The 19,117-nt window shown below is 39.8% G+C and overlaps 1 protein-coding gene across 2 annotated transcripts in view; it reads left to right on the forward strand.

Annotated features, from left to right (window-relative positions):
- The window catches only part of NR6A1 (nuclear receptor subfamily 6 group A member 1), a 215,697-nt gene that overhangs the window by 176,387 nt on the left and 20,193 nt on the right, over positions 1–19,117 (forward strand). For both annotated transcript variants that reach the window (XM_029919824.1, XM_029919825.1), the window contains exons 3-4: positions 2,187–2,429; positions 13,176–13,231. In XM_029919824.1, coding sequence (XP_029775684.1) covers positions 2,187–2,429; positions 13,176–13,231 — 299 coding nt within the window. The remainder of the gene's footprint in view (positions 1–2,186; positions 2,430–13,175; positions 13,232–19,117) is intronic.

Below are 19,117 nucleotides of genomic sequence, written 5' to 3' on the forward strand. Positions count from 1 at the left end.
TAGCTTGACAAATTAAAAAGAAAAGAAAGTATTGTATTCCAAGACATGGGAATGTCAATTTGTCATGGTATGTCAATTTACCCACAGTTAGGAAGCTCATCCAAGCCGTAGAAAGGCTTGGAAAATTCTGTAATTATGAAATAGAGTCCTCAAGAACCTAGGTGATTCCTCTTTGCGTATCTGTCTTTCTCTGTTTCCCTAGCTATCTGGTCATGTATCTGCTTCTCTCTGCATACCTGCTATTTGCTGTGTCCTGTGGGCAAAAGCCTTAATATATCTGTTTCCCTGTATGAAAAAAACATTGTGTATTAGTTTCCTGTGCTATTAAAAATTACCACAAACTGGGTGGCTTAAAACAACAAACATTAATTTTCTCACAGTTCTGGAACCAGAAGTCCAAAAGTCATCAGTATTACTGGGTAGAAATGAAGATGGGCAGAGCCACACTTCCTCCTCTCAGAGGCTCTAGGGAAGAATTCATTTCTTGCCTCATCCAACTTGTAGCGGCAGCCATTCCTTGTGGCTACCTTCCACCTGTCTTCACATCACCTTCTCCTCTGTGTGTACACGTGTGCGTGCATGCATGTGTGTGTGTGTCTCCTCTTCTGCTATATCAGAATCTTATATCTCTATATTAAATCTCCCTCTGTCTTTCTCTTTATAAAGACATGTGTGATTGCAAGTAGGGCCCACCTTTATAATCCAGAATAATCTCCCAACGCGAGATCCTTATTTGATCACATCTGCAAAGACCACTTTTCCTTACAGGATAACATTTACTGGTTTCAGGGATTAGGACCTGATATATTTGGGTGGCCATTTTCCAGCCTACTACAAATAGGGATCATAAAGACATCTTAAAGTCAGCATATACTAAAGGTTGCCTAAATGCTAGCATCCTTCTTCTCTCCATCTCTCCTACATATACTGCCATTGCCTCTTCTTTAACATTGCTTTCAAATGCTTTTGTTTTCAGGAATGTTATTATCTCATTAAGCATGGGCCTATTAGGATAATAATGATAATAAAAATAATAGCTGTCATTTATTAAATGTCCATTGCAGCCCAAGCATTGTGCTGAATGTTTTATCTATGGTATGTATGTACCATTGTAATCACCATTTTACAGATAAGAGAAACTGGATTCAGAGAGGTGAAATAACTTAATTTGCCCAAGTTCAGTCAGCTGGTAGGTGTCAGAACTTCTGTTTAAATAAAGATCTCCAACTCTAAGGGCTGTATTCTTAATCATTATATACTGTCTGTTACTCAGGAGTGAGGTTAAAATCTCTTGGCGTCTGATCAAAACCTTTTCTTGGAGGTTTCTTGCACCTGCTAGCAAGAGCCGGCATCACAGTTCACCAGAGCACTTTTTGGTCATATGACTGTTGTATAGCAGTTGCTTGGTCCTGAGTAAGTGGAATTTGAGGGAAGAAGAAGTTAGAGAGCTATATACCCAGCCTACATTTCCTCTTTGACTAACTTATTTGTTGCTAGGCAGTAAATTCCTTGACTGTCAGGAACATGATGATTTATTTCTGAATACCCAGTACCAAACACAGGGCCTGGACACAGAGTAGATAATCGGCTAGAACGTAAGCTTCACCGAGGACTTTTATTCACTGCTGTATCCGTGCCTTACAACAGTGCCTAGACATGCTCGCTTCGGCAGCACGTATACAACGGTGCCTAGAATAGAAGAGCTGCCTAATATCTGTTGAATGGATGGATGACTGGCTGGTTGGCTGAGCATGGTCAAAACTTCTTCACTGGCTAATAATTACAACTTTCCTTTATTGGGTGTGTGCCATGTGCTGGGCATTTACATACATTGTCAGTAATCCTTACCTTTCTGCAGAGTAGAAGCGATGGGCTGTGACTGCGGAAGGTAAGGGAGAGGGAGGAGTTGAAGATCTCTCCCAAGTATCTGACCTAGATACTGGTCTAAATCATGATGAAACCCAGGGGGAGGAGCATGAATTATTTTTTCAGATAGTCTCTCTTTGTGGTATCTGCAGGTAGATGCAAGAGTCTGTTCCTAAGACAAAGGCTCTAAAGATGCCCCCTGTTTGCCGGTTAGCTTGGAAAGAGTGATATTCTTGATTTGCCCAGAGCAGAGTTGCTTATTTTAGAACTACAGGCTTAAAGCCATTATTTCCAATGTGTTCTAACCTGAATCTGTTCAGTTTCTGTTCCAGATGATCGGGCTGAACAGCGAACCTGCCTCATTTGTGGGGACCGTGCCACAGGATTGCACTATGGAATCATCTCCTGTGAGGGATGCAAAGGGTTTTTCAAGCGGAGCATTTGCAACAAGCGGGTCTATCGGTGCAGTCGTGACAAGAACTGTGTCATGTCTCGGAAGCAGAGGAACAGGTGCCAGTACTGCCGCCTGCTCAAATGCCTCCAGATGGGGATGAACCGGAAGGGTGAGTGGTGCTTGTGGCTCTCCTACCCACCCTTCAACTCTCACTTTACCTTAGGGTTAGCTATTAAGCCTTGGTGTTATTTATTTCCCACACTTGCACTATATGCCAGGTTTTGTGCTATGTACTCATAACCTAAAAACGTATCTGGCATAGTTCCTGCCTGCAGGGATTTCCCAGATTAGGTGGGGAGAAAGACTGGTGAGATGTTACAGATTCTGTGAGAATGAATCCACAGGCTCCATTTGGCAAGACCCCAACTAACAATCAAGTCCTAACTAGGATTAATATAGTCCATTAGTTCTTTGTTCAGAGCATGGCAGGAAGTAGGAATTTGGGATGAAAAAGTAAGAAGGCAGGATGTCACCTGAATGTGTTATCATTTTGTTTCCTAGAATCATGGTGTACTCAGAGGCTAGGCATGCCCAGAAATCTGCATCCAGGTTTGCAAAGAATTTGGGATTTATTGGGAAGCCTTCTGAGAGCCATTGGCCTGAGATTTCATGAATAAACTGATTTTCTAAGAGGATTAATCCAAGGGGCAGGCTTTAAAGAATGGATTGGTGTGGGGAAAAGCAGAAAGGCTACATAGAAAGTTTTTAGGAGAATCCAGAAGAAAGGTGTGAAGAATCTGAAGGAGGAACAGGAAAAGTAATGTTATAAATGGGGAGATGTGGGAGGAGCTTACCTGACAGGATTTGATAATGTACTGGGTATTGGGCAGCACCAGAAGTTGAACTTGAAGATTTTGATAAACAGTAATAGCCCTAGCAGGAAAAAAAAGTCAGGTTAAAAACGCAGGGTGGGGCAGAATGTTGGCCTTGGCGGTGCGTTGTTTGAGGTACCTGAGAAAGACACATATGACGTCCACCAAGGAATGTGGATATGTAGGATTGGAACTGAAGTGAAAAGTCCCGACTTTAAGTAGAAGTTTGTGGAACTGTTCGAAATCAGGTGGTAAAATTTTGTTGGTGTGTAGACAGACATCACCCAAGGAGAGAATTTGGATACGGAAGAGGCGAGGGCCAGTGTCAGAAACTCTGGAGTGTTCTCATGAAGGGTAGGCAGTATAGTACGGTACAGTTCAGTAGAAAGCATGGATGGAGGCAGGGGTTGGTGACAGATCAGTTCTGTGGCCTTCGGCAGTTTGCTGTATGTCTGATGCTCAGTTATCTTACCTTTAAAATCGTGTGATAGTACTTAACCTTTCAGAGTTCTCTAGAGGATTAAATATGACAATGTGTATAATATACTCAGCCAGGTACTAGGGGTACATAATAGTGTGTAGGGGTGCGAGTTAGATTTCGTGAACTGTTCAAATTGGTTTCGTCTCATTAATAAGTGCAGACAACCAGCTATATAGTTAAGCCTGGTTTTTGTTTTTGTTTTTTTTTGTTTTGTTAATTATATGTGGGATAAGAAGAATCCTTTGAAAGCTTGCCTATTATGAAGTAAGAAAATTATAAAAGGGCATTTATATAAATTTAGGTCATTTACAATTTATTTATAATACAAATACTTATCAAATACTATGTATATCAGAAACTTTTAAGCACTTTATATGCATTGTCTCATTGAATATGCACAAACCTATTATTATTAAATATTACCCTCAATTTGTAATTGCACCTAGGAGAGGTAAAATGCCTTGCCAGTAGATAGGTCAGTGGTGATTATATTGATAATAATTACTAAGTTGTAATTCGTTATTGATCAGGCAGACTTTGTACCTACCCACATAGACAATGTGCTACTTCACAGCGTCTACCATACTGCATAGCTACTTGCGTGTTGGAATGCCCTGTGTTTCCTGGATGATAAATACCTGTAATAAGGCATTTAAATTATTACCAACTTTGTCTTCTGTGTTTCTAATCATATTTTCTGTCCAGAATTTACTTCCTGTGCCTCAAGCATGCTGTGCATTATCCTGCCTGTGCTCAGTCAGGTTCTTTCCTCTACCTAAAAGTCCTCTCCCTTCCACACTGTCCATTTCCCCTTACAGAAATGGTTCCCAGCCACCACTATCAAACAAGTCATGTCTTGAAGAGAGAGTCTGTGAGCATCTACCCACTTTGATCTGACTTGGTCTTGGTCTCCAGTTTTTTCATATCCATTTTTTGTCCTCACTGTATTTTCTCAAAATGTATTCATGGGTTGCCTTCTCTCTGATGATTAATCCTGCTTATTTAGTTGGAATATGAGACTCTGGACCTTCTAACCAAACTCTCCTATTTCAGGGAAGAAGCTTACCTTCATAACGCCTGTAACCATAGCCAGGAGAAGATGACACAAGGAGTATTGAGGGGTGGGAACCGCCTCGCTTTGTCCCTTTACATGCATTACTGAGTGGCTTAGTTGGCCTTGTGAAGCTGCCTCTCAGAGAGAAATCCTGCCACCTCCTGGTTGGTGCTGAGAAAGCAGAATTAAAATTGCAGTTGTCTTTGGAATGTTTTTGGGTTGAACGAACTTTCTATATGGAACTGTGGTGTTTGCCATAAAATTTTAAGCATTTGTCAAAACCTGTAAAAATATGCATCACTAAAGAAGTGAATCTTATTGTATATAAATTTGTTTAAAAGCAACAAGTATATGGGGGAAAGATAGAATGTACACTGTGATGAATGAATCTAACTGATATTACAGGTAAATCACAGGGCCAAATTGAAGGAAATGGGGAAGAAAGGAGCTGACCTTGGAAAACAGTGTTTTGACTATATACTGTAAGGTCAAAGACGAAAAGAACTGTATACAAATAAAGCTCTCTAGTTTATAAATTTGTTTCTTTCAAGATCATGAGTTAGGAATTCTGTCACTACTTCATTTGTATACAATATATTTACTTGAACAAGCAAGTAAATATATTGTTGATAATGAGAGTCCATTTTCTCACTTCAGAGAAAGAAATTATAAATCAGGAAAGAGTAAGGCAAGAATGAAGCACCAATCTTGTGCGAGATTGGAAGCATCAGTATGGACTCATGTTTAGAAAAAAATTTTAGACAAACCAGATCTTGGTTTCCAAATATCAGTAAAAGGAACCAGGACTCTTTAAAGGACTGGGTGATTCTGGGGCTGTGACAGGGAAAATATAAGATGAGCCTGGAGCATGTTGTGGTGCCAGAAAGTTAGAATGATGTGTTGTATTTTAGAAGGGAGAGGCCAGGAGGAAGCATTATCACAAGGTCATGGAAGCTACCTGAAAGCACTTCCAGTAGCCTAAGTTAGAGCAGCTTGAGCAACAAAATGGCTATATGTTAGTTTATAACCCTAAGAATAAAATACCCATGAGTTCATACTGATAGACTCACTGAATAGAGGAGTAACAATCCTTTCTTACAGAAAAATTCTAATTCATAAGTGTAGAAGGCATGAGGGAAATACAAATAAACACAACAGTAATAATTGCTCTAGGCAGGATCCACCTATGGATACTAAAATAAGAAAGCATAGTTTTAAATAGAAACAGAGTATTTGCTTAGCCCCAGAATATTTAGTAATTACAAAGGGGAAAGTAATAAGTTTCAGTAGAGAATTCTGACAGACACCACTTTAGCCAAGCAAGGTCGGTGTCACCAGTATATTGACACATGTACGCCCTGATATGATACGGTAGGGGCACAGATACACATATACACACACAGGGATGGATCACTCCCAACCTAATCATGTGAAAACAGGCAAATCCAAATTGAAAGACATTCTTCAAAATACCTGGCATTATACAGAATACTCTCCAAAATTGGCCATGTCACAAAAGACAAGGAAAGACTAGGAATGATTGGAGGAAACTATGGAGACATGGCAGCTATATGCAATATGGGATCCTAGATTGGATTCTGGAACAGAAGGGGACATCAGTGGGGAACTCTGAGTAAAGTTTATACTTTGGTCAATAGTATTGTTCCAAAGTTAATTTCTTAGTTTCGATGAATAGTCTGTGGTTCTATGTTAACAGACAGGGAAGCTGGGTATAGAGTATATAGGGTTTCTAGGTACTATTTTTTTGCAGCTCTTCTGTAAGTCAAAACTTACGTCAAAATTTAAAAACTTAACTGTTCAAAAAAAATTCAACCGCCATGTATAAGCCAGCCCTCTCTTGTCCCCCATCTCTAGACATAGATATTTCTCCATATGTGGGATTTGTCTAGTTGAGAAATTAATAAGCAGCCAGTGAGGGAAATTTAAAGAAAGGCAGTGAGTGGAGGCCAGGCCCCCTCTGTACCTCTTCGCTACCACTCCATTACTTCCCACGTGTTACCTCCTCAGCCATCTTACAGGCTAAGTTCTGGCTCTTCAGAGTGATTTTCAAAGCCCCTCTGACTCTAGCATCAGCCATTTCCTTCCCTTCTCCCTCTGCTGCTCCCCACACAATTCACATTCCTTCCTGTTCTCAAAAAAAACTCAGTGACATCTGAGGCTTGGGGGACTTCACACATGTGGTTTCATTTTCCTAGAATGATTTATCTCCATCTGCTCACCTGGTTGTATGTACTTTTCTTTGGAGGCTCAGCTTCTCTTTGTAACATCCTCTAGGCCGCTTTCTCTGGCACCACCCCTCACCAGAAAGGTGACGCTCCTTAACTTCTGCAGCCCCTCTTACCCTCTGCCATAGCCCTGATCACCTTGTGCCATCTTTGTCTCTTGACTTGTCTGTTCCCATCATTGTTAGACAGTGTGCCCCTTAAGGGCCATGGCCAAGTCCCACTTTTTCTTGTGTCCTTCAACAGATAACCCAGTTAGGTAAGATGCTTTCTCCTTTGGTGGATTTACTCTGGTAGGAGGGCCAGAGCACAAAATGAAATGGGGGAAATATTGTTAGTCTGATTGGAGGAAAAAGGAAGATACACTGAGCCTCATGAGAGAATTTGTCACTTAAGAAATAGTGGAGAGGGGCGCCTGGGTGGCTCAGTCGGTTGAGCCTCCGACTTCGGCTCAGGTCATGATCTCATGTTCGTGGGTTCGAGCCCCGCTTCGGGCTCTATGCTGACAGCTAGCCCAGAGCCTGGAGTCTGCTTCTGGTTCTGTGTCTCCTCTCTCTGCCCCTCCCCCTCTCCTGCTCTGTCTCTGTCTGTATCAAAAATAAATAAAACATTAAAAAAATTTTTTAAAAAAATAGTGGAGAAAAAAAGAATTATGTGAGAAAATTTAGAATTCCTCAACTTTGTTGTCTCATAACTTACTAGTCCACTAGTTAAAAAATAAAAAGTTTAAGGCAAACTTCTTGGAGGAGGTAATGTTGTAGAATTGCATTGTGAGAATAATCATGTGGCATCGCCATTCCGCTTTATCAGGATAAAAATGGAGCACTGAAAAATCTCAGTATTTGAGCAGAATCTTGAAGGCATTGAAGTTCAAGCTGCTTACAAACTTAAACCGCTATTTGTTTATGAATTTATTTATGATTTTATTTTTAAGTAATCTCCACACATAACAGCATGGGGTTTGAACTCACAGCCCCAGGATCAAGAGTTGCATGCTCTATTGACTGAACCAACCATACCCCTTAAGAGCTTTTTAAAGGGGCTCCTGGGTGGCTCAGTCAGTTGAGCATCCGGCTTCAGCTCAGGTCATGATCTGTCGGTTCGTGAGTTCGAGTCCCACATCAGGCTCTGTGCTGACAGCTCAGAGCCTGGAGCCTGTCTTTGGATTCTGTGTCTCCCTCTCTCTCTCTGACCCTCTCCTCATGCTGTCTATCTGTCTCTCTCTCTCTCTCAAAAATAAATAAAACACTAAAAAAATTTTTTTAAGAGCTTTTTAAAAACCACTCCCCTCCTCCCTCTCTTCAAGCCAGAGAGAGAGAGGGAGGGGAAGGGAGAGAAACAAAAGGCAGGAAGGAGGCTGGGAGAGAAGGAGGGAGCAGAAGAGGGAGAGAGAGAGAGTATATGTGTTCGTGTATTTTCTTAACTATTTGGGAGGAAGTTACAGACATCATTCTTCTTTGTTTCTAACATAACCACAGTATTATTATCAAAACCAGGAAGGGCATCTGGGTGGATCAGTCAGTTGAGCATCCAACTCTTGATTTTGGCTCAGGTCATGATCCCAAAGTTGTGGGATTGAGCCCCACTGTAGGGCTCCTTGCTGAACATGGAATCTGCTTAAGAGTCTTCCCTGCCTCTAACCTCACTCATGCTCTCTTTCTAATTTAAAAAAAAAAATCAGAAAATGTAACATGGTATAATACTATTATCTAATTAGCAGACCTTATTCAAATTTCACCAATTACTTCAGAGTTCTTTATAGCAAGATGTTTTCTATAATCTAGGAGCCAATCCAGGATCCTGTATTACATTTAGCTTTTATGTCTCTTCAGTCTCCTTTATTTATTTATGTAATTTTAGTGTTTGCTTATTTTTGAGAGAGTGATGGGGCAGAGTGAGAGGGAGACACAAAATCTGAAGCAGGCTCCAGCTGTCAGCACACAGCCCGATGTGGGGCTTGAGCTCAGGGTCTGCAAGATCATGACGTGAGCCTGAGTCAGATGCTAAACTGACTGAGCCACCCAGGCACCTCTCTTCAGTCACCTTTAATCTGAAATGGTTCCTCAGTCTTATTTTGTTTGAATAATATTGTCAGTTTTGAAGAAAACAAGTAGAATATTCCTTAACTTGGGTTTATCAGTTTCCTTACAATTACGTTCAGGTTATACATTTTTGGCAAGAATGCCACAAAAGCAATGCTCTGTCCTTTTTGTGCATCGTATCAAGGGTGCATGGTGTACTTTGTCCCATTATTGGTCATAACTTGAATCACTTGGTTGAGGTGGTGTTACTTGGGTAAGGTGATGTTGCCAGATTATTCCACCAGAAAGTTATTTTCTGAGTAGAGGCAACAATATGTGCAGAAGGAAAACTGTATAAAACAGCATGGTGTGGTCAAGGCTTAACAAATAGTTCTCTGTAGTTACAGTGTAACATTTGTGGCAAGAGATGAGGATGGGGAACCCCAGAGGAAGCAGACCATAGGAGTGTCTTAAATGCCAAGTTAGCAGGCTTGGATTTAGCTCGGAGACCAAAGGGACCCACCAGTGGGTTTCGATGTAGTTAGCTTTGTCTCTTACTCGCCTTTCTGTTTCTGGGTTTGGGTTGGCTGCCCAGGTCTAAGTGAAGAATGATAGGTACATGAGTTCCAGAACAGAAGAAGTATCTGTGCTTCTTTTGAGCAGATAGAAGAGCCATAGCTGCTGCCATTCTTGGGCTTGGGACAAGAGGACAAGAAGTGCAGCAAATCCACCCGTTATCTCGCATCTGGAAGCCTGTTGTTTTTGTTTTTTTAATTTTTCATTTTATTAAAAAAATTTTTTTTAATTTATTTTTGAGAGAGAGAGAGCATGAGCAGGAGAGGTCAGAGACAGAGGGAGACGCAGAATCCAAAGCAGGCTCCAGGCCCTGAGCTAGCTGTCAGCACAGAGCCCGACGCCAGGCTTGAACCCACAAACTGTGAGATCATGACCTGAGCCGAAGCCGACGCTCAACCGACTGAGCCACCCAGGCGCCCCTGTTTTTGTTTTTTTAAATCAGTTCACCACAGAAAGATTCTCATCCCTGTTGAGAAATTTGCCCTTAGCTCAGTGAAGCATCAAGGAGCACGCACAGCTTTAGAGTCAGAAGACCTAATCTGAAATCCCAGCTCTGTCAGTTCTTCCCTGAGTAGCCTGGAACAAGTCCCTTTTCCTCTGTGAGCTTCAGGTGTTTTCATCTCTAAACTACATAGGATAGTAATAATGGATACTTTCCAAGGTTGTTGTGAGGATTAAATGTGATACCATATATGTGGGTACATGAGAAGCTTTAAAATATGACCCAGAGGCACGGTGACACATTGTTACTTCACACACTTCAGGTAGTTTCATGCCGTCTTGACAAATTTTACCATCTTTGATTAAACAAGTACTTATATTCTTCTTTAAATCATTTTTTTTTAAGTTTTTAAATGTTTATTTATTTTGAAAGAGCAAGCACAAACAGGGTAGGGGCGGTGGGTGGCGGGGGAGATAGATAGAATCCTAAGCAGGCTCTGCGATGTCAGCACAGAGCCTAATATGGGGCTCAGTCTCACAAACCATGAGATCATGACCTGAGCTGAAATCAAGAGTTGGATGCTTAACTGGTTGGGCCACCCTGGTGTCCCAAATCAAAAATTTTTTAAATCAAAGTTAATTTTCAAAGGGAATTTTTTATCATCTCAGTGAATGGAAAAATCAGTATTTTTTTTAGTGCATGTTAGGAGATACATGTGTAATTGAGAGTTTATCTGTGCAACAGCTAAAATTTTGTTTTTCCCAATGGTATGCAGACACACTATGGGGAAAACTAGCTCTGGAAAGAAAGAAATCTGGACTTAGTCTAATAGTCTGGGTTCCAACCTTGATTCTTCTTCTGCTGTTTAGTTTCTGTCACCATAAGCAAAATACTTCATTTTTCTGAGCCTTAGATTCATCTATCTGTTCAGTGGGAGACATACTAGTATTTTCCTCATGGGTTTGTTTTACCCAGGATAGTACCTGAAACACAACAGATGTCCATCATGTATGAGTTTCCTTAGTCCGGGTAGGGTTGAGGAACAACACGAGCTTTTAAATATCAGAATAAAATATTGGTGAGATGTAAATCTTTAAGATTTGTGGCCCTTTAAACAAAAAGACAAACATGTTGAGTTCCTTCCTCAGTTATAAGACAAGTAAAATGTGTTCAGTACTGGATCTGCCAATGATAGATCTTTGTTCTGTGAGCTGAAGCAAAGACGTGGGGAACTCAGTATTGGAAATAGTAGTGTCTGAACACTGTCATTGACCCTGGAAGAGCAGAAAAAGAATTTTAAGGAATTTTAGGTTGAAAGATTGCCTCCAGACAAAAACCAGTATGCATCTGGCTCTGATATAGGCTGTGTATGTTTCCCACTCTGAATTCACAGCTGCCTTATAAAGCATAAAGCAGACTATGTTGTCTCCTTTGCCCAGATGAAGATATTAAGGCTCCAGCAAAGCTGAGAATGGAACCTTGGTTTTTTAACTACTGCATTTATGGAAAAGAGGCTGGATAGAGGGAAGGATTAGCTACTAAGTACCTCCTTTATGTGCCAGGCATTAGGCTCAATGTTTTAGCTGTTATTTATATGTAGTCCTCACAATATCAGTATGATAGGTTAAAGTCGCCCCTCTTTATTCTTTAGTAAACTGAGGTTCAGAGAGGTGAAGAAACATGTCTATAATTACATAGACCAGGCAGAAACAGGATTTAGACCCAAGCTTGTCTAATCTGAACTGTGTCATTTTTTAAGCTTACTGAGAATGACGTCTGCCTTAAGGAAAATGAACTGAGAGTTAGGCTTGGAACCTTCAACCCTGCCGCAAGGACTTTATAGATTCTTAGTGTTAATTTATTTGGAAGCAGGTATATTATTTATATATGTATATATATTTACAGCAAAGCTTACTCGCACGTGATGCTGTTAACTTATATTCTGTTAACATTGCCTCCTACGAGCCAACCTCCACAGTGGCCATCATAAAGATTTTTAGAAAATGACGACCTAACCACATTCATCCCCTGCATTCCATCTTATCCTTGGCTTCCTCTGCTAAAGTCCGTACTCCTGCCTTGACATTAAAGGCTATCCTGTGATCTGGGCCCTGGCCTCTCCAACCTCCGACTTCATCTCTCGCTACTCTGCACTCACATGCACACACACACACAAGGTTCAGCCAAGACAAACCACTTGGAAATTTCCAGAAAGAACACTCCATGCTTACTTTCAACCTGAAGCTTGTCTATGTACTGTTCACTCACCCTTTTACTGCTTGCATAAAAATGCTATTCATCCTTTAAGACTCAGTTCAGAAGTCCTCTTTTCCAGAAAGTTTTGCCAGATACCATAGACCTTACTGTAGGTCAGAAGTTTCTTCTCTGTGCCCCCATATTAAGTGCTCCATAAACAGTAATGGCAATAGTACTAGTAGCTCTTATTCTTGGCACTGTTTAAAGGATGCTTTTTATAGTTAGAAAATGCTAAATAACTTCTTCCTTTTGTTGAATCACCCGAGCAGGAAACAATTGCAAGGGAACTCTGCTGACTGCTTTTATAGGGAGAAACCATAATCAGATCAAAATTTTGATTAATTAAAAAAACAAACAAAAAACCTGTTCTTATCCTACAAGTTAGACTCAAACTTAGCCTGGAAATTAAAAAATATATATTTTATTTAAAAATGGAAATATCCCCAGGGTGCTTGAGTGGCTCTTGTTAAGCATCTGATTTCAGCTCAGATCGTGCTCTCATGGTTTGTGGGATTGAACCCTGCATTGGGCTCTGCACTGACAGAGCAGAGCTTACTTGAGATTCTTTCCCTCTTTTTATGCCCCCCACCTTCAGAATAAATATATTTTTTAATGGAAATATTTTTTCTATCCTTCTCTTTGAATTTGCTGAACCTTCAGATGCATCATCCTGGTGGGATATTTGTAACTGTGGGACTGTTAATAGTGCTCTCATCTTTGTTGAGCATATTAAATGTATGCATTGTGTACAGTGTGTGTCCATTACCCTGGGGGGACCAAAAGTAATGGCCTCTGAGGTAGCCTAGAATAATGAAAAGAGTACATATATTTTGGGTCTAGATAGGCCTGCTTTTTAATCTTGATTTCACAAATTATTACTTTGTGCTTTTGGCCAAATAAGTTCTGTTTTTAAAGTTCCTGGACTTCTGTGGGTATGCTTTTAACTGTCTTGACTTCTGTTTCATTCCAGCAATCAGAGAAGATGGCATGCCTGGAGGCCGGAATAAGAGCATTGGGCCCGTCCAGGTGAGTTCTAGGCCTCACTCCCTGTTATCCATCCTGGAAGCCCAGGGTCCCCAGATGTTCCTGTAGCTACTTAACCTTGATCCTCTCCTCTCCTGCTGGGGGGAGCCATTTTGTTTTTATTGCTGTAAAACTGCTTTTAGAGCTTGGTATGAAAGTACTTTGAAAATCTTAAATATGTAAGATAATTATTAAAGCTTTTCTTGTGATTTCCTCAACCCATCCCAAGGATTTCACAAGAAGTCAACTCAATTCTGGTTTTAAACCATCCAGAGAATTTTTTATGTCATTAAAACAGCCTGGCAGAAATCAGTAAGACTACTTTGCTGTTCAGTGTCTCTAAAGATACATCAGCAGAAAGTTTATTGCCTTATATTTGTAGAGTAGGAATGATAATACCCATTTAATTTCACAAATATTTACTAAGTACCTACTTTGTATAGGTCCTCTATACTGTGAACTCAGCCTAGTGGAAGAGACAGATGTGTAAACAGACGTTCAGAGTACAGTGGTGGTAACAGGAGATACCCAGGGAGTACAGAAAGGAGGGGCATCTTTTCTGTTTGGATTGGAGCCATGGTTGGGGACCAAAGACATTGAGGGAAGGCTTCCTAGAGAAGGGAAAGCTTGAACTGAGTCTTGAAGGAAAAGGGGGAATTAGTTACACTGGGAAGGGGTAGAGAGTCAAATATCTTTTAATACTGCTAAACAGAACAGAATATAAAAAGACCACAAGGTGTATCTTCAAGAAATCACAGGGATTTTTTTCAGTCAGGCTGGAGCACTGGACACATGTTAATGGAGTGGCAGGAGATAAGGCAGGTGCCTTGAGTTTGGAATCTGTTCTCTAGACAATGGCCTTGAACTCTCTTTGATTATAGCTCCTTAGGTAAAGCCTTTGTACAGCCCACCTACGCCACTTGTTCTTACTTGGCAGCAGAAGAACAACTTCATGAAGGAAGGAAATTGGATCAGTTTCTGACCCAACAAGTGAATCCCACAGGACACCAGTAGGCAGGACCATGCTTAGGGATTATTGGTGTGGACCAAGAGGCAACCCCTAAAAGCTTTTAAGTAGAGAGATGGAGACATGGTCAGATTTGAATTTTAGAAAGATCATTCTCCCAGTAGAAATGATTTGTGAGGAGCTGAGTAAGGGTCAGTGAAACTGGGGGCAGAGAAAAAGCAATTCAGAGGGTTTGACAGTCTAGCCAAGAGATATAGATAGTGGTTTTCAGTGGAGCAATGATAGTATAGGTTGAAGGGGAGAGAATAGATTCAAGAGATATTTAAAAGGTAAAATTGATATAGGATTTATCTAATTGAATGTGAGGAAATGAGAGAAAGACAGGAATTCACAGTCATTTTGAGAGATTTGCTGATGATATATGGGGCATTTCCTATCACATGAGCTTATGATTCGTTTGTGCACGCACTCAGATGGGGTTTGGGTATATGCTATATTCATTGTCTTTTTTTTAATCAGATATTTTTATTCAAATCATATCTATTTCTTGAAAGTTAATTTGATTTATTTTGGCCTATATGCAGGTATTCTGTGTGTGTGTGTGTGTGTGTGTGTGTGTGTGTTAAAAAACATAAAACATGAAATTTATCTCCTTAACAAATTAAGTATACCATACAGTGTTGTCTACTATAAGCACATTTACATCTGTATATAGAACCTTTCATCTTATGACTGAAACTTTATACTCACTGAGCAGCAACTCCTTATTTCCCCCTCTCCCCATTCCCTGGCAATCACCATTCTACTTTGTCTTTCTTAGAGTTTGGCTACTTTTGATACCTCATATAAGTGGAATCATACTGTATTTGTTCTACTAGGACCACCTTTTGTCACTTAACATAATATCCTCAAGGTTCATCCATATTGTAGCGTATGACAGGATTCCTAAGGCTGAATAATATTCCATTGTAGGTATATACCATATTCTGTTTCATCTATCAGTGGATATTTAAATTGTTTCCATCTCTTAGCCCTTTGTGAATATTGCAGTGAACATGGGAGTACAAATACCTCTTTGAGATCCTGATTTTAGTTCTTTTAGATAAATACCCAGAAGTGGGATTACTGGCACATATGGTGGTTTTATTTTTAATTTTTTGAAAAACCTTCATACTCTTTTCCATAATGGCCACAACCATTTTCCATACCCAGCAGTGAACAAAGGTTCCAATTTTCTGCATCTTCTCTGGTACTTATTATTTTCTCTTTTTTTCCTGGTTTTTTTTTTTTTTTCTGATAATGGCGTTCTGGATAGATGTGTGGTTTTGATTTGCATTTTTTTCTGAAGATTGGTGACACTAAGCATCTTTTCATGTATCTTTTGGCTATGCTGTTCACATGTCTTTGGAGATTTTTTGGGTCTATTTTTGTCTATTCAAATCTTTTGCCCTTTTTGAAAATTTATTTATTTATTTATTTATTTATTTATTTTTGAGAGAAGGAGAGAGAGAGGGCGGACATGTGAACATAAGGAGAGGAGGGGCAGAGGAAGAGGGTGAGAGAGGGAGAAAGAGAGAGGGGTTGGGGGAGAATCCTAAGGAGGCTCCATGCGCAGCACAGAGCCCAACATGGGGCTCAACACAGGGTTCACTCTCAGAACTGTGAGATCATGACCTGAACCAACATCAAGAGTCAGACGCTCAACCTAGTGAGCCACCCAGGTGCTCCTCTTTGGCCCATTGTTAAATCAGGTTATTTGGTTTTTTACTGTTGAGTTGTAGGAATTCTGTATATCTCTTGAATATTAATCCTTTATCAGATAAATGGTTTGCAAATATTTTCCCTTACTCTGTAGGTTCCCTGTTCACTTTGTAGATTGTTTCCGTTGCTTTGCAGAAGCTTTTTAGTTCCATGTAATTCCATTTGTCTATTTTTGCTTTTGTTGCTTGTTCTTTGGATGTCGTATTCAAGAAATCATTGCCAAGGCCAATGTCAAGAAGCTTTTTCTCTGTTTTCTTTTAACAGTTTTATAGTTTCAGGTCTTACATTTAAGTTTTTAATCCATTTTAAGTTGATTTTTGTATGTAGTATAAAAGATCAAAATCTAATTTCATTCTTTTGCATATGAATATCTAGTTTTTCCTGTACCACTTGTTGAAGAGACTATTCTTGTGTAGCCTTGGCAGCTTTATCAAGGATCTTTTGAGTATATATATATGTGGGTTTATTTGGAGGCTCTCTATTTTGTTCCATTGGTCTATAGTCCTGTCCTTATGCCAGCACCATACTGTTTTGATTACGGTAGCTTTGTAATATGTTTTGAAAACAGGAAGTGTAAGGCCTCTAGCTTTGTTGTTTTTTGTCAGATTGTTTTGGCAATTTGTGGTTCTTTGTGTTTCCATATGAATTTGGTGACTTTTTTTTTCTATTTCTGCAAAAAATAATGCCATTGGAATTTTGATAAGGATTGTACTGAATCTGTAGATCACCTTGGATAGTATGGACATTTTAACAATGTTGTTTTGCAATCTGCCAACACAGACTGTCTTTCCGTTTATTTATATCTTTAATGTCTTTCGGCAGTATACCAGTTTTTCATCCCTTTAATTATGGTTATTCCTAAATATCTTACTCTTTTTGATACTATTGTAACTGAGATTGTTTTCTTAATTGCCTTTTCAGATTCATTGTTAGTATATAAAAATGCAACTGATTTTTGTGTGTTGATGTTGTATCCTGAAACTTTGCTGAATTCTTTTTTTTTTTTTTCTTCTTAGTTTATTTATTTTCAGAGAGAGAAAGCACAAGTAGGGAAGGGACAGAGAAAGAGAATCCCAGGCAGGCTCTGCACTGTCAGTGCAAAGCCCAGTGCGGGGCTCAAACTCATAAACCGTGAGATCATGACCTGAGCAGAAGTCAAGCATTGGACTCTTAACCCACTGAGCCACCCAGGAGCATCAGGAAGAATTCTTGAACATTTCTTCAATGAAAAACCTTCCCCAGTATTACCCAGTGACTTTTGAGTACCCTTCTCCCACCATGCCAGGAATTTTCAGTTGCTTATGTCTCTAGACTCTATGTTCTCTCTAGAATTGAGGGAGCTGATGCTCAGAAAAAACATCCCTATTTCATTTATCATTGCATTTGACATTTTGCTATTAGGCATATAATTTTCTTTTGTCTTATACTTTTTTAGATGATCTGTGAGGAAGAGAAAGCTGTGATCTCCAAGTATTTAATTACAAGGGATAGAATTACCATTTATGGAGCACCTGTTGTGTACTTGCACCTCATAATTTTATCTTAGATTAACCTCCCAAGTCTGTCTGGCTCAGTTTTGCACCCTGTGAGGGAATCCTGAACTATGAAGGAGGTAGTATTATTTTCATTGTACAAGTGAGGAAACTAAGGGTCAGAAAATTTGAGTGACTTGCCCTGTTAGGAAAAGACAGATAAGATCTGAACCTAGATATAAGCACTCCTGATATGTTCCATCCCCTTAATATATCACTGATGGCCCAGTGTCCTGTGGGACACATAGGAAGAGACAGATGCAGCACAGCTTTGTCTCCAGCTCCCAGCTGGATTTACCAGGACTGGTTCTTTTCACCTAGTTCAAGTACCTCCTTGCCCTCTAAGCTCTGTCTTATTACCATCACTGAGCCTGTTTCAGTCAGGGTCTCACTAAATGTCTTACAGTTTGATAGTACCTTTTGTCTTCACGTGTCCTACAAAATGTGTGATTTCAGTGTTCTAAAGATCCCTAAGTGGAAAGATTTGTTTTGCTACATGTGCTTGAATAAAGACTACCCCTCCGATTCAGTATACAATCTAAGTTATTTATGACCAATCACTCAACTTGTGTACCAGTTAAATGTTTCTTGTTTTCCTTCCAACTCCTGTATGCTGGCTGGCTTCCAGTTCTAAATGCCTCCTGTATTTATGATCAGAGCAGCTCAAGGTTTCCTCATAGGCTGCTGGAACAAAGAGTTATGCAGGTTTCAGTCAGACAGACTTCAGAGAAAATGTCTTCCCAGGCTTTCTATAGAAACAAGAAATAAAAATTTATCTGGCCCTTCCTCCTTACTACTCGCTCTTGTTCTGTGCTAAGTTTTGCCAGTTAGGCTTCAACTCTGGGTTAAGCACTGTATAGAAATGTGTTTATTCGATCCCTTTATGGTATGGTGGCTAGAGTCATGAACTAAATACTTGGATACTTTGGCCTCTGCCTCAAACTCCTCCCCAGACATGGGCACACAGTGTGATCATTGGCAAGTCAATTCACTTGTCTGAGCTAGAGTTTCTTCCTATTTATTCAGTAGGCTTGGGAATGTCTTTCTTACTAAGAAAATCCATGTGGAGTTTCATGGACAGTACTTAATAAGTGAACATTTATTTATCTAACATGAATTTTTTTAGTACTTTTTTCTAGGTTCTATCATAGCCTTAGGTCTAATAGAGGGTATTCTTATGATACATTACTGTAAATGCTATGAAAATAACAATGATGAAGATGTCATTGTCAGCCTTCCATAAATATTGCTAATCCCTTTTCTAAACATGTGATAAATATTAACTCATTTAATCCTCACAACAACCCCATGAGACAGATACTATTCTGTCCACCACACAGATGAAAGAATTTTAGTTAAAATAAGTAAGTGACTTGCCTAAGATTGTACAACTTTTAGAAAGTAGCAGAACCTGTGTTGGAACAAAGGTGGCCTGACTCTGGAATTCATAGTTTTAATCACTTGTGTTATTCTGCCTATCTTAGAATCCACAGAATTCTAAGTGGGATAAAATTCTGTCTAGGTAGTGATAGAAGGGTTCACAAAGAAGGTAACATTTGAATTGGGTCTTAAAAGGCATGTAGGAGTTTATTATTGAAGAGTGGTGTTTCAGAGGTAGGAAAGAATAGA

Source organism: Suricata suricatta, chromosome 13, assembly GCF_006229205.1.
Source record: "Suricata suricatta isolate VVHF042 chromosome 13, meerkat_22Aug2017_6uvM2_HiC, whole genome shotgun sequence".
NCBI classification, from domain to species: domain Eukaryota; kingdom Metazoa; phylum Chordata; class Mammalia; order Carnivora; family Herpestidae; genus Suricata; species Suricata suricatta.